General features: G+C 38.1%; 1 protein-coding gene across 1 annotated transcript in view; it reads left to right on the top strand.

Moving 5' to 3' along the window:
- The window catches only part of TP53BP1 (tumor protein p53 binding protein 1), a 68,308-nt gene that overhangs the window by 5,904 nt on the left and 39,345 nt on the right, over positions 1 to 23,059 (top strand). The window contains 8 exon segments of the mRNA XM_008702163.2: positions 3,423 to 3,553; positions 4,792 to 4,950; positions 5,300 to 5,429; positions 6,905 to 7,071; positions 9,303 to 9,429; positions 10,226 to 10,320; positions 13,436 to 13,644; positions 22,749 to 23,059. The exon segment at positions 22,749 to 23,059 is cut by the window's right edge and continues 4 nt beyond it. Of these exon segments, the coding sequence (XP_008700385.2) occupies positions 3,423 to 3,553; positions 4,792 to 4,950; positions 5,300 to 5,429; positions 6,905 to 7,071; positions 9,303 to 9,429; positions 10,226 to 10,320; positions 13,436 to 13,644; positions 22,749 to 23,059 (1,329 nt within the window).

The following is a 23,059-nucleotide window of genomic DNA, read 5'->3' as shown; positions in this document are numbered from 1 at the left end:
GGTGCTTCCTGTTATGCCAAGCACTGTTGAATTTTGAAGATGAAAAGGATCAGAAGAAATAAAAATCATAGACCTTAATATAGCTTACATTCTTGTACGAGATATAGCAATGCATGATAAATAAGTAAATAGTTTTAGACACTGATAAAGGCTGAAGAGAAGAATATAGCAGAGTAGGGGATAGGATATGTCCAAGGAGTTTAGATAGGTGACTTGGGAAATGCTCACTGATGTGACATTTGATTAAAAGTTCTTAAGTGATGTCTGCTGTTATCTGGGATAAGTGCAGTCCATGCATAGAGAACAGGAAGTGCAAAGATCCTGAGGTAGGAGTGTGCCTGGAATATTTGAGAAATGGCAAAGAGGTTAGCATGGCTGGAATAGAGTGATGGAGAGAAGTGGGAGAAGAGGTCAAAGAAGTAAAGGAACCAGAATATGTAAGGCCTTACAGGACAGTGTAAGGAATTCAGCTCTTACTTTTAGTGAGAGGAAGGCATTTAAGGGTTTTGAATAGAGGAATGACATGACCTGATTTAAGATTTTAACAGGATCACACTGGCTGCTGGATTAAGAATAGACTGAAGAGTGTACAGTTTTTATTTGTTGATTATGCCTTGTTGAACCTGGAGAAAAAAATTAAAAGAAGCTATTTAAATAAAATTAAAGAGGAGAATAGACTGAAGGGGGAGCAGGGGTAGAGGCGGGAAGACCAACTAGGAGACTACTGTATTTATTTAAGATTTATTTATTTATTTTAGAGAGTGAGAGTGTGTGTGCACATGAGTGGGAGGGGGAGAGGGAGAGAGAACCCCAAGCAGACTCTGCACTGAACATGGAGCCTGGCGCGGGGCTTGACCCCATGGCCCTGCGATCGTGACCTAAGCTGAAACCAAGAGTTGGACACTCGACCAGCTGTGCCACCCAGGTGCCCCCTGAAATAATTTAGGCAACATATGCCTGTGGCTAGATCAGAGTAAGTGGGTGAGGAGTAGTGAGATTCTGGGTTTTTTGAGTGGAGTATGAGAGAAAGGGAGGTAACAATGATACCATGTTTTTGGTTTCGCTAGAAGAATGGAGTTCCTGCTAGAGAAGATGAACAAGAGTGCAAGAGAAGGTCAGGTTTAGATGTACTAAAGTTGAGCTGCCTTTTCATTGGACAGTTGGAGGCAATTATTGGAAAATCTGAATGGAGCTCTGGGGGAAGGTCTAACTACCTGGAGGTTTAAATTACAGAGTAGGTGGATGATATTCAAAGTGGAGTCTGGATAAGATCATTAAGGAGGTGAGTAAAGGTGGAGAAGAGCTCCAAGGACTCACTGAACCTACCAGCATTTAGAGGTCAGGGAGGGACATAAAGCAAAACCACCGAAAGAGACAGAAAGAGGCACAGTATGTGGTTTGCGTTGTGTTTCATTGCTCTTCTACATTTTGTCATGTTTGCTCTTGGACTTTCTTTCCGTGTATTTCCCAAGGTTATGTAACTGGTCTTCCTGGTTATAGGTAATATTCTATTTTATTTTTGTGGAAGTCTTTACTTAGTCCCTTTTCCTTGGATCATGATCCCCAACTTTGCAAATTTGTTTTCACCTCTTTATGCTCATTATCATTATGCTTAGTCGTCTTTGTATGGAACATTAAATGTGTAGACAGTTTCAAGGAAGCGAAAAATGTTACCTATAATTCTGCCACCCAGAGGCTAATTGCTGTAAACATTTTGGCATATTTTCCTTTTTTTGTGTGTGTACACTTGATAGATAGTTGAGATGTTTAAAGTAAAAGTTCGTGTTTGCTGACCTTTTTGCTGAACAACACAGAATTTTTCCCATGTCAGTTAAAACTCTTAATAACATTTTCCCCAAGTTTTTTATTTTAAAAGTTTAAACCCGCAGAAAAGATGGAAGGCTCTTATGCATTTCTTCTGTGTATGTGTGTATACACACATATATAAATATACATATATAAAATACATGTTTTGGGGGGCTGGATCATTTGAAACTAAGTTGCAGACATCATAATTACCCTTAAGTACTTTAGCATTCATCCCCTAAGAATAATACATTATCCTATATAATCATAATACCAGTATCACATGTAAGAAAATATTAATTCCATAATACCTAGTAAAATAGTTCCTATTCAGATTTTCACAGTTGTATCAGATGTCAAAATATATTTAATAATAAACATTGTCTCAAATATATTTATTTATTTAGCTATCCAGGATTCAGTCCAAGTTTTTTACACATCGTATTTGTTTTTTTCAAACATTTTTAATAGCTGCATAATATATAATTTTATGGATTAGGAAATTATTTCTGTAATGGTCTTATAGCTCTTTCTTAATTACGGTAAACATTGAGAAATAAGTTCTTGGGAAGGAAAGGACATAGGATCTTCCCTTTCAAATTACTTCTTGAAATTATTGGGTCATAAACATTTCTTAGAGCTTTTTTTTAGAAACATCTTTCCAAATTGTTCTCCAGAAATGTTCTATTAATTTATAGCAAACTAAATAGTTTAGTGTCATAAATAGTATATGATACTGCTTATCTCACCTCAGGTTTGGGCAGCACTGAATATTAGTATAGTATTTACAATTTTTTTTTTCTAATTTAATGGGCAGTAATTGGTTTCTCTGTTTTTCTACATGTTTAAAGGTACTTGTATTTCTTTTTTTATGAGTTGTCTGTTCATTTATATGTTAGGGTTCTTCATATGAATTCCTCATATGCTGTAGACACTGTTCTTCTGTTATATTTGTTGCAGTATTTTTTCCTAATCATTGTCTTTTACTTTGGTTTGTAATGTTTTTTGACCTGTAATGTTAACTTCCTTTAAATATACAGGCCTCTTACCAGAATTTTATTCAGACAGTCTGATTCTATATATGTACTCTAAGATTTTTTTTTACTAAAATATTTTTGTGAACTGTGGTTCAGTTGATGTATTTTCGAGTCCCTTCAGCGCACATCTAATGTATATCTTATCATGTCACTTGTCAGTAATTCTGTTCAGGGTAAGATTTTTCTCCCCCTGCTTGTATTTTTTCAGAGAAAAATTGGGTTATAAACATTTCTTGGAGCTTTCTTCTGTTAAGAAAAAAAAAATGTTTTTTGAGTTGCTATCAGGTGCTTTTTTTTTTTTTTTTTAATAATGATTTTTTATTATATTATGTTAGTCACCATACAGTACATCCCCGGTTTTCGATGTAAGGCTCGATGATTCATTAGTTGTGTATAACACCCAGTGCATATCAGGTGCTTTTTGTAGAAAGAAGCACTAATGGAGGCCACGCTTTTTACTTTTTTCAAATTTGCTTAAGATGTTGGTGTGTGGGATGTTACAATAAATTTTGACAGGTGCTTTAAGCAAAGTGTCTGAACCTGTCTGGAAACACATGATTGTGTCTTTCTGTCATTTAGTGTTTTGGGAATCTCAGTGGAATCTGCTCCTCCTGAGGGGGAAGAGAAGGAAGAAGATGTGGAAGAGAAGGAGGAGGAAAAGGAAGAAGATACTAGAGATGATACTGTCATACACTCCCTTGGTGCTGAAGGTAGCTTTATGCCTTTTTCTGGACAGTAGATTGTTCTAAGTCCCTTTAACATAAGCATGTAGATATCTAAATTTCTCTTTATTGGTGGGGCGCCCGGGTGGCTCAGTCAGTTGAGCGTCTGCTTTTGGCTCAGGTCATGATCCCAGAGTCCCAGGGTTGAGTCCCATGTCGGTCTTCCTGGTCCGTGGGGAGTCTGCTTCTCCTTTTCCCTCTGCCCCTCCCCATGTTCCTTCTCTCTCTCTCTCAAATAAATGAATAAAATCTTAAAAAAAATTTCTCTTTATGAGGTTATAGATTTCTCATCGTTAAATTGAGTATAGTCATTAAGGGCGTGCCTGGGTGGCTCAGTTGTTAAGTGTCTGCCTTTGGCTCAGGGCATGATCCCAGAGTCCTGGGATAGAGTCCCACATCAGGCTCCTCTGCTGGGAGCCTGCTTCTTCCTCTCCCACTCCCCCTGCCTGTGTTCCCTCTCTCTCTGGCTGTCTCTGTCTCTGTTAAATAAATAAAAATCTTTAAAAAAAAAAAAAAAAGAATAGTCATTAAGAAATTTACAGTTGTCTAAGATACTCCACCTAATTTGATGTTGATGCTCATTGGATAGCCCCCTTTGTGCATATTGACTCTTCTTGTTACGTTTGTTTTTCAGATATTTTGGGAATGTATGCTTTTGGGTGTGGACGTACAATCTGAATTGGTGTGTGTGTGGGTATGGTTTTGTGTATATTCAGAAAGCAGACATAGTCTACCTATGTATTAGGTGCTCCTAAAGTTTTATAGTATGTAATTTTTTGCTTCATTACATATTTTTGCTCTTCACTTTTAGTGCATTCTTTTTATTTGTTTGTTTTGTGTTTTTTAAAAGGTCTGTTTATTTTAAAAAGAGAGAATGCGAGTGAGCACAGCTGCTGGGGGAGGGGCAGAGGGAGGGAATCTCAAGCAGACTCCCAGCTGAGCACGGAGCCCGGAGTCCGACAATGCTGGTCTCTATCTTGCTACCCTGAAAGCATGACCTGAACTGAAATCAAGAGGTGGATGCTTAACCCACTGAGCCACCCAGGCATCCCCACTTTTAGTTCCTTTATTCTTAATTTTACTTTGAAAAGATTTGGGGCAGGGCTTTGGTGTGAAGGACTTAAAATGACCCCCTTTTTTAATTTTTATTTTTGCTAAGGAACAGCACCTTACACAGTGCATCATAGTGTGGTATGCTTCCTAATTTCTTGGGGTTTTGTTTCTAGATTCTGCCTCATCACAGTTGGGCTTTGGAGTTCTGGAACTGTCCCAGAGCCAGGATGTTGAAGAACATACTGTGCCATATGAAGTAGATAAAGAGCCTCTACTGTCAGTAACCACCAACTCTAGTTATACTAGGCTGTCTGATGTGGATGCTAATATTGGTATGAAACATGTTTTTTGGCATTTGGAATTGTTTATAAGCATTTAACTTCCAAGCTAGAACTAGTTGTTTTTTCCTTGATACATTTTATAGCTACTAAATTAATATAATCTAAGTTAATATAGTAAGGTTGCTGAGTTGTCTGGAAATACTTGTGAGTTGATGGCTTGCAGATTAAGAGTTTTCGTAAGTGGGTTGCTTGTTATTTTCCTTTTTTGGAATGATGCCTGTATATATTTTAAATTGGACTTCTCTTTTTTATTAAAATCTTTGCCTTTAAAAAAGCATTTGGGACTGTTTCTAGTACTTTGAAAAATTAAATGTCTCCTTCCTGTTTTTTAAATTTTAAGGAATTAAGCATGAAGAACAGTCCAATGAAGATATCCCCATGGCAGACCAGCCCAGCAAGGATGTCCCTGTGGCAGCACAGCCCAGTAAGGATGTACATGTAGTAGAAGGGCAAAATCCACCACCTGCAAGGTAAACCCTGATCTTTCTAGAAAGTATTTTTGAGTTTCTGCTGTAGGGTCGTACTTGTTTTACTTGGCTAGGTGGAAACATATTTAGAAATTGTTGAATCCCCTCCCCCCCATAATGTTCATATTTGTGGTCCAGTGGAAACATTGATTATTTACAAATTTTTACTGTGTCCTCATCTCATCTTTAGATATATTACAGAGCCATTTTATTGCTGCTGTAACTATAAGCATGACTCCTCTTTTCTTTCTTTCTTTCTTTTTTTTTTAAAGAATTTTATTTTTAAGTACTCTCTACCCCCAGCGTGTGGGGCTCGAACTCACAACCCCAAAATCAAGAGTCGTATGCTCCACCAACTGAGCCAGCCAGGTGCCCCTATAAGCATGACTCCTTAATCTTTGCTTGTCACTCCTGTCTGATCTTTGTCTACAGAGGCACTGCTCTGTGGGAGGACTTCCTACCTCTAGTATTATGAGAAGTCACATGAATATTATATTTGAAAATCTGTTCCTATATTTGAGGAGCACCCAGATTGCTTTGGGTCCTCAGGTATCCTGCATCTTAAAGTTTCTGGTATAGCTGTAAAGAGGTATTCTTTTCCCAAGTGCTCTAGGCCTTAACTTGGTAGGAATTAGGCATATCCCTCTGTTCTGCTATGGTGATTGTTGTGTCCTAAACTACGTTGTCTCTGGTCAGCAGCTCAATATGGCAGAGGAGAAGTGGGATGCTTCCAATTTGGGGGAGGTGATTAATAAACATTCAGTATTGTTTTGTAACTTCCTTCAGTAGAAAAAGTGAGGAATGAGGTCCTGAACAAATTTGAATATCAAGAGAAGTTGTCTTTCTAATGCAAAGTACTCAGCCTAACTTGGGCCCACTTTTTAGGCTTTTCTTTAGGAAGTTGCTCTGTAGCTAGTTATGCTTTCACTTTAGTAGGTGAGTCTCCGAAGTCTCTGGAAAGGGGCCAGCATTGAGAGTCTTACATGTATGAGTAGTATTGGTCTGAAGGATTCTTGGTTTGGGGCTTAGGTTGAGTAGATCAAATGGACAAGGCCAGCAGTAGATAAAGTGTGTGACAGTAGTGCAGGTGATAATTCACACCCAGGCTCTTTTTTGTGCAAGGTCCTCATTAGGACTGGCATTGTTGTGGTCTGGATCAGAATCCTTCATAATCGCCTAGATAACAGTATATGTAACAAATCCTTAAATCACTTATCAGAAATCTTGGACAGCACGCTCTACAGCAGTGAGCAAAGTTGAAAAGAAGTATTGCTGTGTGGGAGACAGGCTTTGAAATGGGCTGAGGGCTTTGTATCATAAAAAGTAGCTTATTTCCCTTCCAGCAAATATTTATGTGAACTAGAGCCACTGGAAGTTTTGAAATTATTCAAGGAAAACACAAAATGGAAAAAGCTTAATTCAAAGATGAAAGCATTTGAACATAGCAACTTTTTCTCCTTGTGATTTGAATTTCCTAGGTCAGAGGATATGCCTTCTAGTCCCAAAGTATCTCTTGCTGCTGTGGAAACAAATGAACGAATAACTGCTCAAGAACTTTTGCAAGGTGGACTGAAGATTCAGAAGTCACCAGAGCCTGAGGTTTTGTCAACTCAGGAAGACTTGTTTGACCAGAGCAATAAAACAGGTACAAAGAGTAATTAGTTGCTGTAGCTCCTCTTCTCCAAAGATCTAAACTTTATTTCTGTTCGGAGGCTACTCTTTAAGTTAGGAGGCACTTTATAGGTATGTCGACTTGTTTGTAATATGGAAGGAAAATACGTTTCTAGCTGATTAATGATTAAGGCTTTTTGGGAATGATTGCTGTTTAACATTTTAACATAGTTTTCTTTCTCTGTTGTAGATGGAGATATTGAGGAATAATAATATAGTAAATTTATTATTATGTATACATATTATTGTACATATTATTATGTATATGTATTATTATACATATTATTATGTATTATGTATTATTAGGTATTTCTGTCAGCATAGATCTTCAGATCTTAAATATCATGATAATTAAGTGTAAGTTTTCATAATCACCTGGGCAACAGTCTACCTACTCATCTATCAGAAATAGGAAGTTATGGCCTAGTAGAAAGAACATAAAACTTAGAAGACTGGAATGGTTTTTGTTTCACATTTTGTTAACCTCCACCACTCCCCCATTCCGAAACCTAACAGAGCCAGAGAGCTTCAGTAACAACCAGCAAAATATGTGTTGGTTAGAAGGAGGGAAGAAGAGAAGGTTATATTCCTTTACTGTGCTGTGAATGTGTGCAAGACATTCAAACGGTCACCAGGAAAACTTTTTTGGTCTCTCACTGAAGCTATAAGGTTGTATTTAAGAAATTCCTTTATTTTATTTTGTTTTGTTTTATTTTATTTTTTTAAAAATTTTATTTATTTGAGAGAGAGGGCGAGCGCACGTGCGCATGCATGAACTGGGTGGGGGGGAGGTTTGCAGAGGGAGGGAGAGGGAGAAGCAGACACCCCCTCCTTCCCTCATGAGCAGGAAGCCCAGGGTGGCCCCAATCCCAGGACCCTGAGATCATGACCTGAGCCCAAGGCAGACACTTAAACAACTGAGCCACCCAGGTGCCCCAAGAAATTCCTTTATACTTGGGATTAATGCAGCTGATACTCCCATCTGTTGCTGAGGAGAAGGGACTAACGGGAGATTCTTCATAATATAAATCAATAATGGCTGCTCATATGTCCTTTTACTAATGCATTGGTATTTTTGGTCTCTTCTGAGGAGGCTCAGGTTCTAATCTTGACAATTGCTGCATTTATATCATCAAGTATTTTTTTTTTTAAGATTTTATTTATTTATTTGTCAGAGGGAGCGAGCGCACAAGCAGAGGGAGAAGCAGGCTCCCCGCTGAACAAGGAGCCCGATGTGGGACTCCATCCCAGAACTCTGGGATCATGACCTAAGCCAAAGGCAGCTGCTTAACTGACTGAGCCACCCAGCCATCCCTGTATCATCAGGTGTTATGTGCATTGTTTTGACTTTCTCCGTTCTGCATCATGGCATGAGCTTTACTTCACCTTAGGTAGACATTGAAATAAAAGGCTCACTTGCTGTTTTATAATAGAAGCTTCACAAGAAAGAAGAGCAGCCAAGCAGAGGTACTAGGATTCTGCCTTTTTCCTCCAAGCTTTGATCAGGATAGAAAGGACTAAGGAGGGGTGCCTGGGTGTTTCAGTTCGTTAAGCATCTGCCTTCAGCTCAGATCATGATCCTAGAGTCCTGGGATAGAGTCCCGCCTCTGGCTCCCTGCTTAGCAGGGGAGTCTGCTTCTCCCTCTCCCTCTGCCCCTGCTCCTGTACTCTCTTGCTCATTCTGTCTCTCAAACAAAATCTTAAAGAAAAAAAAAAGACCAAGGAATCCTTTTTGTCAATTCTATGTTAAACCCATAATTTAGGGCTCCCGGGTGGCTCAGTTGGTTAAGCATCTGCCTTTGGCTCAGGTCATGATCCTGGGGTCCTGGGATCCAGTCCTGCATTGGCTCTGTGCTCAGCACAGAGTCTGCTTGTCCCTCTCCCTCTGCCCCTCCCCTCCGCTTATGCGTGTGTGCGCGCTCTCTCTCTCTGTCAAATAAATGAATAAAATCTTTAAAAACCCATAATTTATAGTAGGGGAGCATTGAATGGTCACTCAGAATTTGTGTTAGCATCCATTCCATTGACTGTACTACAATTAGAATTTCTGCCTTCTTGGAACATGGTTGGAAACATGGATATTATTTGCCATACTCAGTGGCTTCTTTTCTTTTTTCTTTCTTTTCTTTCCACAACTCAGTAATGTCAATCTGAAAAGCAAATGCAACTAGAATTTCTTTTTCTCTCTCTTTTTTTGAAAAATAGCTTCTGATGGTTGCTCTACTCCTTCAAGGGAAGAAGGTGGATGTTCTCTGGCTTCCACACCTGCCACCACTTTGCACCTCCTGCAGCTGTCTGGTCAGAGGTCCCTTGCTCAGGAGAGTCTTTCCACGTAAGTAAGCCTAAAATAGCTCTGCCAAGGAATCATGTATCTGAGGGTCTTAGGCTAAGGTTGAAAGACCTAAAATTGTCTACTAGTCCAGAATTCTTTTTAAAACCAAAAAGCAAACTCTAGGCTTTTAGAATATTTGGGTTAAGAGCTCAGTGGACCTATTAAAGGCAGGTAGCTCTGCTTTTCTCTTTGGAGGTTTTATAATACTAGCCCAAAGTTTTCACTAGGAAGAAACTGCCCCGTTATGTTCTCTTATACATCCAGAACGAGCATTCTTCTCCTCCATTTGACCAGCGGTTCTTTCCATTTAGCAGCATAGGGGTGGAGAGTAGGTTATACTAGAGTTGACAGTAGCTGGAGTTCTTTATTTCTGTGTTATGGCAAAGGGGTTTGCTTTTTTTTTTTTTTTTTTAATGTACATGATCTTTCTAATAAACTAGGTAAAAATTGTATTAATATTTTTAATCTCAGTTTTGGAGATGAATTTATTTTTTAGCACTTTCTCTTCTTTGTAATCATGAGGTTCTTTTGTCTGATTGTTTTACTTCTCTTACAATCATATGGCTTTATCTGTCCCCCCCTTTTTTTTTTTAATTCTAATTTTGGATATGTCTGGTATGAGAAATAGTTGTTTAAGTATTATTCATGGCTCTTCCACCAACCTCTGGTAGCTGTTTGAGAGCTTGCTAATAAGATTTGTCTGAATGACTTAGATATTTTTGCTATTAAAAGTAAGAAACAAATGCAAAACTGTGGCTGTGGTAAAATAACCTGTGAATTCTCTCTTTATATAAAGGAATTCCTCAGATCTTGTTGCTCCTTCCCCTGATGCTTTCCGATCTACCCCTTTTATCGTTCCTAGCAGTCCCACAGAGCAAGAAGGGAGAAAAGGTGAGCTCTCGTGGTCTGTCTGTTGATCTCAGATTAGAAGAAGAGGAGCACTTCTGCCTTACAAAATGTACTGTTTCTTTGTTTGTTTGAACACTATGACACTATTCAGTAGGACTCATGTCTGACTCACCTTCAGGGATGTGGCCTAGTGTAAAGTGCTCTCCTTAGTTCCCTGCTCTTCTAGCACTGATTCTTATGAAAATTCTGTATTGTGATTTAATTTTTAAAAAGATCCTTAAGGCAAAATTTTTATTCTTTTAAAGTTGAACTCCAAGTAGTATATTATAGTAGTATATTAGTGAGGAGCTGTGTTTATAACTAATAGCCCAGTAGTTTCCAGCAACATGTTGACATGCTTCTGGTGAAAGGGAGCCAAAAATAGTTTCTTTTGCTCTTTAAAGGTTACTTTTGCTATCATCAAACAGTTTTAGCCAAGGAGTGGCTAGGATCAGATGGTAGAAATTTTGACTTCATTCATATCCTCCTTTGAGGATCTAGTGCTTTTATATTACTTTATTCACAAGAAAGAATTCCTTTTTACTGAATTTATCTCACTATCTCAATCTCTTTTACTCTGTCCTAGTCTCATATCCAGTCACTCAAGGTATTTCTTTTTTTAGCAAATATTTTATTTATTTGAGAGCGAGAGAATGAGAGAGAGAGAGCGTGAGAGGGGGGAGGGTCAGAGGGAGGGTCCTGAGTCTCCCCGCTGAGCAGGGAGCCCCATGCGGGACTTGATCCTGGGACTCCAGGATCATGACCTGAGCCAAAGGCAGTCGCTTAACCAACTGAGCCACCCAGGCGCCCCAAGATATTTCTTTTATTTTTTTAAGGATTTATTGATTTATTTTAGAGAGCAAGAGCACACACACACCGGGGGAGGGGCAGAGAGAGAGGGAGGGAAAGCATCTGAGGCAGGTGCTCACCCAGTGCAGAGCCTGACACTGCGCTCAATCTCATGACCCTGAGATCATGACCTGAGCCAAAATCAAGAGTTGTCCGTTTATCTGACTGAGCCACCCAGGTGCCCCAGTCATTCAAGATATTTTTAAGTTTCTACTACTTCTTCATGAAACCTTTTCTAATAAATTTCATGATTTTCTCCTTTTCGTTTTTTCTTACTGATAATGGTATAATAGCTAAAATTTATTGAGCACTTAGTGTATGCCAGGCACTGTTTTGTGTACTTCTCTTTGGTCCTAGGTGCTTTTCTTTGTTTTTGTTTTTTCATTTTTCATTGAACCCTCACAACAATCCTAGAAGTAGGTATTACTTTTATCTCCATTTTACAGATGAAGAAACAGAGTCCTAGAGAGATTTCACAACTAATAAGTCATAGAGGCAGTATTTGAACTCAGGCAGCTGCCTCCAGAGCCTTGGTCTTATCTGTTGTTTACATGCCTCCTATGATATCCTGCTGTCTCTACTCTCAAGTGATATAAATATAGAAATATGTTTAACTGTTTTTCATGTGCAGTTTACCCATAACAAAATTTAATCTTTCTTTTGCCACTGTTTGTGTCTGGCTGTTTGTCTTGAAATCAGTTGTAGATATCCAAGTGGACTTGTATAATTTTAAGCGTAACATGATTAATGATATCTTTAGTAAAAAATAAAAGTGAATCCATTCTACAAAAAAATCCTAAGGCAAGTTAAGTTTGATTTATACTTAAAACCATTTCTTCTATTTATAGTGTGAACACTGAAAATGATACATAAAAATGAGTATAATAAAAATACTTGCTCCCTGATTGTAAAATAATTAATACTCTAGAAATTTGGAAAGCATATAGGAAAGTAATAAGAAAATAAAAATTCCTTGGATACCGCAATCCAGCTACAATTAGTATTTGGATATATTTCTTTTCAGAGTGTTTTCTATGCATAAAGAAATATTTTATACACTTGGCATTATGTTATGTATATGATTCGTTTTTGGTTTTTTTTATGTAACATACTGTATTTTCTCCTGTAATTTGTATTTTAGATTTAATGTATTTGCTTAATATGTGCCTGTTTGTATTTGCTTGCTTCCTTTTCTTTCTTTCTAGAATTATTAACCTAAAACCTTTTTATATGTAGTGCTTAGAACAGTAGGTCTTTAATAAGTGCTTTGTCATGGTGAGAGCGATCAAAAGGTGTAATGAAGATACTTAACACAACTGTAGTCGTGTGCTAAAGACCTATAGCACCAGATTTACAACCTAGCTTGAGACTGGAATGTGAGGTTGAAGTCAAGCAAAGCAGCAGGGGTAGGTATTGAGGTGAGGCATAGCCAGTACCACGAGTGTAGATTGCAGTGAAAAACCTAGTGGCATAGATAATTTGTGAGTGGTCTAGAGGGAAGCCTGTTTGAGGTCAAGGTGTAAAATAGGGGGAAAAGGGTTGTCGAATAGCTGTTGGGTAGCTACCCAGCTAGCTAGGTGGGTTCTGAGGAAGAGCCTGTTGGCCTACAGGTGGGTGGTATGTTATGGGAAAGCAGTGGGGAGGTGGGGGTGGGGGTGTGTGTGCACGTGCGTGTGCGTTTTCCTTCTGGGCAGTTTGTCTCCTGATTAGTGCCTTGATACTTGGTTCTTTGATTAATCACTGCTGATTGGCATTGATAGATTTTTTCTTCAGTATTTGTCCTGGCATCCATCTCTGTGCTTAGCAGTTGTTAATGCAAATATAATGAGTTCATAAATAAGTAGATACTGGAGTGATGAACAAGTTCTGCCTTTCAAGGCCTGTGGCAGAATATATGTTGGTTAATTAGATGACATTAATCGATGTTCCTGTGCCAAATATGAAAAACTGAGTTATAGTAGGGAAGGGGGTTCAGAGGAGCTGAGTTAATTTAACATTTCATGTGGATGAGTGGATATCCCCAGACGAGCTCTGTTTTCATCTATATCTGAGGATTTTGGGAGTATGGACCTTTCTCCTCCCAGGGGAAGAAAGTATTGCTAGATTTCTGTGATTCAATCTACTGTTAATCTATCTGCTTTTCTGAAAATTAAATCACAATTTTTTAGGAATGGCAATTTCTGAAATATAATAGTTACTAGTGGTATTGGAACATGAGTAATATTGATGAGTGCTTATTTCTCAATTCATTTTTCCTATTTTAAACCAGATGAGCCAATGGACATGTCAGTGTTATCAGAAGGAAAAGGAGAGTCTTTTGAGAAGAAACTCCAAGATGATGAACCAGTGGAGATAGAAAACCCCCCTCTCCCACCTGAGCCCACTATCTCACCACAAGCCTCAACACCGGTGTCTCAGAGCACACCAGTCTTTACTCCTGGGTCACTTCCTATCCCATCGCAGCCTGAGTTTTCTCATGTGAGTATCGTAGAAAGAGTGTTTTCCTCCTAATTGTGTTTTTTTTTTTTTTTTTAAACAATCTTTGAGGTATAATTTATAAATCGTAAAATTCACCCATTTTAAATATGTAATTTAGTGATATTTAGTCCATTTACAGAGTTGTGCAGCTGTCATCCCAGTCTAGTTTTAGAATACTTCCAGAGTCACTTCTGTTTAAATTTTATACTATCCTTAGCTTTTTGAAAATGTTAGTGTAAATTAAAGGGCTGTTAATCATAATTCTACTCTAATGCAACAATCATTTCTGTCTTTCCACATACCTTTTTTTTTTTTTTAATGAAGTCGCTTATAGTGAACATATAACTTTAATCTTCTTTTTCCAGGTAACATTGAATCATAATGATTTTTCAGTGTTACATATATTACCTTTTCCTTTTTTTAAAAGATCTATTTGAGAGAGAGAGACAGTGCATGCATAGGGAGAGGCACAGGGAGAGGGAGAGAAGCAGATTCCACTAAGCGCAGAGCCCTACTCGGTGCTTCATCTTACAACCCTGAGATCATGACCTAAGCCAAAATCAAGAGCCAGATGCTTAACCAACTGAGTTACCCAGGCACCCCCATACTACCTTTTCAAAACTTGTGTAGTATATCTCTGAGTGGTTGTACCATAAGCTAATGAATCACTCCTCGACAGAGGGTATCAGGTGGTTTTTAATTTTCAAATGAGAAGTTAGTTCTCTTCTAAAAGCAAAGGAAAACTAACATCTCTTTTGTGTAATTCTTTTTTTTTTTTTTTAAAGATTTTATTTATTTATTTGACAGAGATAGAGACAGCCAGCAAGAGAGAGAACACAAGCAGGGGGAGTGGGAGAGGAAGAAGCAGGCTCACAGTGGAGGAGCCCGATGTGGGACTCGATCCCAGAACTCTGGGATCACGCCCTGAGCTGAAGGCAGACGCTTAACCGCTGTGCCACCCAGGCGCCCCCTCTTTTGTGTAATTCTAAGTTTAAATATTAAAAAAATAAAATGCAGTTTTTATTCATAGTGAATTGAAGGTCCTTAACTAAATCTAAGTGAGTATATTATATGTTCAATCTAAATGCCTCTTCTTATAAGACTGTAATTGGGGGGATTGTTTTAGTGTTAACTGCCTTTCAGTTTATGGGTATTGTACCAAAAGTTTATATTTAAAAATGAACGGGAGTGAAATATATTTTAAATTTAGTGTAGAGGAGACAGTAGGAAGAAAAGTTAAATGTGGGGTGCCTGGGTGGCTCAGTCGGTTAAGTGTCTGCCTTCAGCTCAGGTCATGATCCCAGGGTCCTGGGATTGAGTCCCACATTAGGCTCCCAACTCAGTGAGGAGTCTGCTTCTCCTTCTCCCTCTGTGCTCTCTGGGTTCTCTCTCTCTCTTTCACTCACTCTCTTTTTCAAATAAATAAAATCTTTAAAAAAATTAAAGAGAAGTTTAATTGCTTTCTGAAGTTATTAAAACTTGTGTGTTTTGTTGAAAATTCCGTTTATGCCAATCATTAGTGATTTGGTGGAGTGGTTAAGAACGACTCTGGATTCAGAATTTCCTAGACTTAGTCCTGGCTCTGCAATTACTGCCATTGTGACCAGTTGAAACTGAGCCTCAATTTCCTCGTCAAATCAAATGGGGATATGGATACTACATACCTCATAGGGTAGTTTGAAGGTTACATGGGTTAATATATATCAAGTGCCTAGGTTAGTGCCTTGCATGTGTAAATACTCCAGAAGGGTTAGCTTTGCTGGTAGTGAAAGAGTGAAGACATGGTTACCTAGAGGTGAAGTCAACCACCATATATCTTTTAGTTTTTGTTTTCCTATGAAAGTTGTACATGAACATACACAGTTTTAAAGAATCAGAATTTAGGGATGAGCTATAAGCATTGACCAAGAGTATTGAGAAGAATTTTCTAAAAAAAGTAGCTGATGTGAAAGAGACCAGTTACAGATGCTTATCAGTGACCAGATAGGACTTAGATGGAAATGTATGTCTTTGCAAAGGTATCCCTACCAGGAGAAGTGAGCTTGGCCACAAAGGAATAACTGACTTTTTGAAGAACAAGGCACTATTGAAGAAATTGCCTAACCTTCAGCATTTACCAAAGACCTTCAGAGGCATCTATAAAACCAGCAATGAAAATTTGAGACAAATGAGTGATGTTGAATGTAGTTCAAAGGTCCTTGGAACCTAAGATGACTTAGATTTCTTTGGATTTATATTTTAAGATGCCTCAGTCAGTACAGTGGTCCATGTCTCCCAAAAAAACAAACAAACAAACCCAATTAAGTACCTTTACAAATCTCTCAAGAATACCTTAACAGTTTTTATGTTAAGGCTTCGTTTTTACTTAATAAGCACTTACAAAAGCCAAAAAAGGAGTCATATGGTTAAGACAAGATCTCTCCTTACCCCTACCCAGAGACAACCACTTTCAGTCTCTTCAGCTTTTTCTTGTTTATTTATCTCCATAACTCTGTATATCATGATTATGTTTTCATGCATTCCTTTTATTTTTATTTATTTTTAATTTTTTTAAAAGACTTTATCTGTCAGAGAGTGCATGCGAGCATAAGCAGGGGGAGCTGTAGGCAGAGGGAGAAGCAGGGAGCCCACTGTGGGACTCAATCCTGGGACCCTAGGATCATGACCTGAGCCAAAGGCAGATGCTTAACTAACTGAGCCACCCAGTTGTCCCTCATACATCTTTGAAAAAGTTTTTAGGAGTGCCTGGGTGGCTCAGTCAGTTAAGCGTCTGACTTGATTTTGACTCAGGTCATGATCTCAGGATTATGAGATGAGCCTGGTGTCGGGCTTTATGCCCAGCTTAAGATTCTCTCTCTCCTTCTGGCCCCCTGAAAAAGTTTTTTTAGCTATTTCCGTATCTTCCCAGTAAAGTTACATAATTTAGTTTAAATCATTATTGAATTTACATTATTACGAATGCTGTTGTTATTATAAACACTATTCAAAGCAGAATCTGTGGAATATTTTTATTTTTCATGTTTGTATAATTTCTTATTTTTCTCTGGAATTGATAATATAGCCTTTTTCATTTGCTTAGTTTTCTACAAATTTCTCATTTCATCAACTGTAGGCTTTCCACCAGTTGTCAGAATCTCCTTTCAAGGTGTTTGGGAGCCTCAAACTTCATCTCTTTGGAGAAGCCTCTTTTGGAGACTCCTGATTTCTAATCTTTACTATTTTCTTCTATGCCTGGTGCATCACTGACCTCCTTTTAACTGCAGTCCTTGGAGGTTGTCTTTATTGTCTTTGCGTTGGATTCTTTTTGGGCTCCATGTCTTGCTTGCTTTACTCTCTCATTTTGGTGGAGGACATTCTTCAGTAGCATACTCTCTATTCTCTTGCTCTCTTTATTTTTTTTTTTAAGATTTTATCTATTTATTTGAGAGAGAGAGAGCATACAATCAGACTTCCCGCTGAGTGGGGAGTCTGACTCAGGGCTCGATACCTGGACCCAGAGATTACCACCTGAGCTTAAGTCAGACGCTTAACCGGCTGAGCCACCCAGGCGCCCCTCACCCTTTTTTAAATTGTATAATCCAGTGGCTTTTAGTATATTTACAGAATTGTGCAGTTAGTCACCATAATCTAATTTTAGAACATTTTCATCTCTCCCCTTCCCTCCAAAAGACCCCGTGCCCATTACCAGTCACTCCTGTTTCCCCCATCCCTAGCCCTAGCCCACCACTAATCTACTCCATGTCTCTATAGATTTGTCTGTTCTGGACATTTCATAAATGGAATTATGCAAATTATATGATATGTAGTCTTTTGTGATTGGTTTCTTTATTTTATTTTATTTTATTTTTTAAGATTTTATTCGACAGAGAGAGAGACAGCCAGCGAGAGAGGGAACACAAGCAGGGGGAGTGGGAGAGGAAGAAGCAGACTCATAGCAGAGGAGCCTGATGTGGGGCTCAATCCCATAACGCCGGGATCACGGCCTGAGCCGAAGGCAGACGCTTAACTGCTGTGCCACTCAGGCGCCCCGTGATTAGTTTCTTTAAATCGGCATGTTTTCATGGTTTATTCACATTGTGGCATGTATCAGAACTCCATTCCTTTTTTTTTTCTCCATTCCTTTTTATTCTGAATAGTACTACATTCTATGTATAGAGCACATTTTATTCATTCATTCTTCAGTTGATGAACATTTGGGTTGTTTCCCAGTTTTGCTTATTGTGAATAATGCTGGTGTGTGTACATTCATGGACAAGATTTTATGTGGACATATGTTTTTATTTCTCTTGTATATGCCTAGGAATGCAGTTGCTGGGTTCAATCTTCTTTTGACCTTTCTGAGTTCTTAATTTCTACTTCTGGGTTTTTAATTTAGAAACTGTTTTTTCTCTGAATGTTCTTTTTGTAAAAAAATAGCATGTTAAGTTTTATGGGTGTACTATCTTATCTGCCTCAGATTATTATTAATAGTTTTTTTTGAGAAATTTTCTCTTCCCTGGAATAGTTGCTATTTCTTCAAATAGATTTTAGTTAGTTTTGATGTTTGACTTTGAAATTAAAGGGTTTCCTCAAGTGTCTGATGATCCTTGATTGTCTGTTTTAAGAGTACAATACCAGAAAACTGATTAGAAGCTCTGAACTGGTGGTTGATACTTATTTCTGGGATTCACTGTAATGTGATCTGCTGGGCAATTTTGTATCAGCATCTTGATTTGTTTCAGCATGGTCAGGTTCCCCAGAAAAATGTCTAATCTCATCTCCTGTCTGCCGTTGTTCTGGAAGTCTGTTGATGGAAGAGGGCTGAGGGTGTTGGGAGGCAGGTGCAGGTTCCATTCAGTATGTCACTTTTCACTTAATCTGTTTTCAGTGTGGTACTTTCTGGTAACACTGCCTCTTTCTCTTCATGGGTGCTCTGTTTTACTCCAGGGCAGAGGAGGTTCAGGGAGCAAGGATCTGAGAGTTGAACTGCTGCTGCTGCTTTTTTTTTTGTTTTTCTTAAAGCTTATGTATTTTTTTTTTTTTTTTTTAGTAATCTCTGCGCCCAGTATGGGGTTTGAACTCACTACCCCAGAGATCAAGAGTCACATGCTCTTCCTCCAAAGCCAGCCAGGCGCCCCTGAACTGCTTCTTAAATAGCTTCTAACAGGTCCTCCTGTTTTTAGCTCCACCCTCACCACCACTTCCAGAGTCACCTGGTGTTGCTGCCAAGTACTGAATCTTTTTCTGGGCATGATGGTTCTGTGGTGTAATTTGGGTTGCTTCTTGGCTTTCTCCACTGCTGGCTTAGAATTCAGCTTCCACTAGTCTGTGAAATAGATGATCACTCTTCCAGAATTTTGTTGCAGTTATCATTTCTTCTGTTCTTTTTCTTGAAAATGCATGTTTTAAAAAAAAATTTACTGTTGCTTAGTGGGGTTTTTGAAAAGAGTTAAGGTAAATGTGTGTTTTAAATCCACCATTTTAATTTTTTGTCCTTATCTATTAAACTTCTTACATTTTATTCTTAATGGCTAACCTTTCACATCTGTTATTTCTTCTGTACCTTGATTCCTGGAGTCCAAGTCAACCTAATTTTGATGTTATAAGATCTAAATATTTATGAGATGAATACTGATCAAAAGATAATTGGGATAAAGGTAATTTTGTGTATTTTTTTTTAAAGATTTTTATTTGAGAGAGAGGGACAGAGAGAGAGCACAAGCAGAGGGAGCTACAGGCAGAGGGAGAAGCAGGCTTCCTACTGAGCAAGGAGCCCGATGCGGGACTCGATCCCAGGACCCTGGGATCATAACCTGAGTTGAAGGCAGACACTTAACTGACTGAATCACCCAGGGGTCCCTATTTTTTTTCTTTCTTAATATATTTGTTAATTGCATAGCCTCTTTGACCTTTCACTAGGATGTAAGAGATGGAGAGAGGGCTAGTAAAATATAGTTTGATACTTAACACTTTCCTCATTTTTGATATACATATTAATTCAAGGGATGACAAATCAGATTACAGATGACTGTATGAATAGCTCTTAAGCTCTGTATATATGAGGCCAGTTTTTGACTGGTTGGGTACTATCGATTTAGGTCTGTGCTGAATCTAGACTTAAAGATGGACCCATATTGAGCATAGTCCTGACAGTTCTCTATCAGTCTTTATCCAGAGCCCTGGGGAGTTTCTGTTCACTTAGCTCAGTTGTTCTGATCAGGCCTCCAGTGAGTCTCAACACTGTGGATTATTATGGGCCAAACCCTCAGAGGCTAGATCCAGGCATTCTTTAGAAATATAGCTTGTTGGGGCGCCTGGGTGGCACAGTGGTTGGGCGTCTGCCTTCGGCTCAGGGCGTGATCCCGGCGTTACGGGATCGGGCCCCACGTCAGGCTCCTCCACTGGGAGCCTGCTTCTTCCTCTCCCACTCCCCCTGCTTGTGTTCCCTCTCTTGCTGGCTGTCTCTATCTCTGTTAAATAAATAAATAAAATCTTTAAAAAAAAAAAAAAAAAGAAATATAGCTTGTTGATAGGCTGGTTAGCCCCTGACTAAAGTTCTACATATATTGAATAAAAATCCTTTAAAAAATAAAATCACATCTGTATTTATTCTGATGATGCTTATGAGGTATTCATAATGGGGGGCAACTGCTTAATGGATATGTGGTTTCCTTTTGGGGTGATGAAAATTTTTTGAACTAGATTGAGGTGGTGGTGGTTGCATTGCATTGTAAGTAAGTGTTCACTCTGAAGTGGTTAATTTTCTGTTATGCGAATTTCACTTAAAAGATATTTGTAGTTTATTAGCAGTGTCTTATATATATGAGCCTTTGTAAAATGACTTACTTTTTGCAGTAAGAAAAAATTACATAATTCTTGTAGAGGATGTCTAATATATAGGTAAATGAAAGTAAGATCATCAATTATCCTATCTCAGAAGTAACTACTTTTAACCTTTTTATATATATGTTTATTAATTTAAGAATACATGAGAATCATATAAACATGTGTAAAAAGACTATAGTAAAATATTCACGTACTTTTTTTTCCTTCACTGAAATAGAAACTTTCTATTTGGTGCATAGCCTCTTTTCCTGTGTTCCTCTTTTAATATTTGTCGGTAATTTTTTAAAAGATTTTTATTTATTTGACAAAGAGACAGAGAAGGAACACAAGCAGGCGGAGTGGGAGAGGGAGAAGCAGATTCCCCGCTGAGCTGGGAGCCCAACGCAGGGGCTTGATCCCAGGCCAATCAGACGCTTGATGACTAAGCCCTCATCAGTAATTTTATGTGGCTAACACTCACATGATGGAATACTTTATATCATAATTTATAAATGAATCTCTTGGGGTGCCTGGCTGGCTCAGTCAGAAGAGCATGTGATTCTTGATCTCAGGGTTTTGAGTTTGAGCCCCACATTGGGTGTAGAGATTACTTAAAAAAATAAAATAAAATCTTTAAATGAATCTCCTATTAGTAGACGTTTAAGGTGTTTTATATTGTTTCCTATTCTAAATAATCAAATTGCACTAACAGTATTGTAGCTAAGTCCCAGTTCCATCAAATCATTTCCCAGCAATGGAATTATTGGGCGAAGGGGTATATGAAGTTTCAAGGCTATTGTTGTTTATTGTCCTGGTGCCCCTTAGAAATGTTGAACCAGTTTTTTCTCACTCATACCTGAGAGTTTCAAATTTATGACTTTTTATAATCTGATTGGGTAAAGAGTAACTCTAGACATTGAAATATCAGTGGTTATGAAATAAACAGAACGTTTGGCAACCTATTTTGATTTGCTCTTTCCCTTAAAAATCGTAGGCAATTAATGCCTTACCAGCTGTGTCTAGAGTTTTATAACATTTATGTCAGGCAAAATAACACACTAAATGTAAGTTTTTACATAAAAACATGTCTAAGCTTTGGGTTCTTTTCTATTTTTTACATTAAGGTATTATTTAAAATAAAATGCCATTTTAAGTAGATAGTTTGATGAATTTGGGTAGTTGTGTACCAATGTATAACCACCACCATCAAAAGCGTGGAACAGTTTGCTCACCCTAAGAAGTTTCTTCATAATTCTTTGCAGTTGATTCCTCCTCCTGATCTCCTCTCCGACCTTAGGCAACCACTCGTCTGCCTTCTGTCACTATAGTTTTGTGGGGTTTTTTTGAGAATTTCATAAAGTTGGAATCATAAAGTGTATATGGTCTTTTGTGTTTTAGTTCTTTAGCTTAGCATATTTTGAGGTTCATTCGTATTACATGTATTAACATCTTATTCCTTTGCATGGTTGAGTAAAAGTTCCATAATATAGATAGCCGCAATTTGTTTATTCACCAGTTGACAAACACTTGAGTTGCTTCCAGTTCTGAGCTATTATGAATACTACTGCTATAACCGCTTATATACACATCCTAATGTGGAAATAGGATTTAATTTCTCTTGGGTAAATACTTACAAGTGGAATTTCTGGGTCATATGGTAATGTATGTTTAACTTTGTAAGATACTGTCATACCCTTCTCCATTTTGCCTTCCCACCAGCAGTGTACGAGAGTTGTAGTTGTTCCACCTCTCACCAACAGGATGTAGTCTTTTTAACTTCAGCCGTTCTTGTTGGTATGTAGTGGTGTCTGTTGACTGATGAGATTGTAAGCTTTGGATTTTAACATCTACTTTATGAATCCTAGTGTATTTTGAAATAGTAGGAAGTAAAATAAGTGTATATTCCCACATTGTGAGAACTGAAGTAGGCTGTGTAAACATATGTTTAAATGATTACTATGTAATTGAAGGCCCATCAAACATATGACATGATTTTAGTAGCTTGGTGATGTATAGTTACATTTAAGTATCTTCCTACCCTTAGAAGGATAAGTTAATACTTCATTGTTTTTGTTCGTATTATGCTGATTCCAGATTAGTGGTTCACAGGAAGAGGATTAAACAGAGTGACTTGTGTTGTTGAAAAGACTGGTGATTTATGAGCTTTGTATTTCTGAGACTATGGCCCTAGAGTTCTATAATTCTTGAACAATTGATTGAGAAATTTTAGATGAATTCAAGGATTAGATATAAAAGATATATTATGAACAAATGATTTATTTCTTTTTGTTCCTCCTTAGGACATTTTCATCCCATCTCCAAGTTTGGAAGAACGATCAAATGATGGGAAGAAAGGTGGAGATTTGCATAGTTCGTCTTTGACTGTTGAGTGTTCTAAAACTTCAGAGATTGAACCAAAGAATACCACTGAGGATCTTGGGCTATCTTTGACAGGGGATTCTTGTAAGTTGATGCTTTCTACAAGTGAGTATAGTCAGTCCCCAAAGATGGAGCACTTGAGTTCTCACAGGATTGATGAAGATGGAGAAAACACACAGATTGAGGATACTGAGCCCATGTCTCCAGTTCTCAATTCTAAACTTGTTCCTGC

This window comes from Ursus maritimus, unplaced genomic scaffold (genome assembly GCF_017311325.1).
Source record: "Ursus maritimus isolate PB19 unplaced genomic scaffold, ASM1731132v1 scaffold_35, whole genome shotgun sequence".
In the NCBI taxonomy this organism is placed as follows: Eukaryota; Metazoa; Chordata; class Mammalia; order Carnivora; family Ursidae; genus Ursus; species Ursus maritimus.
Note: the sequence above shows the minus strand (reverse complement) of the source record. Positions and strands in the feature narration are given on the sequence as shown.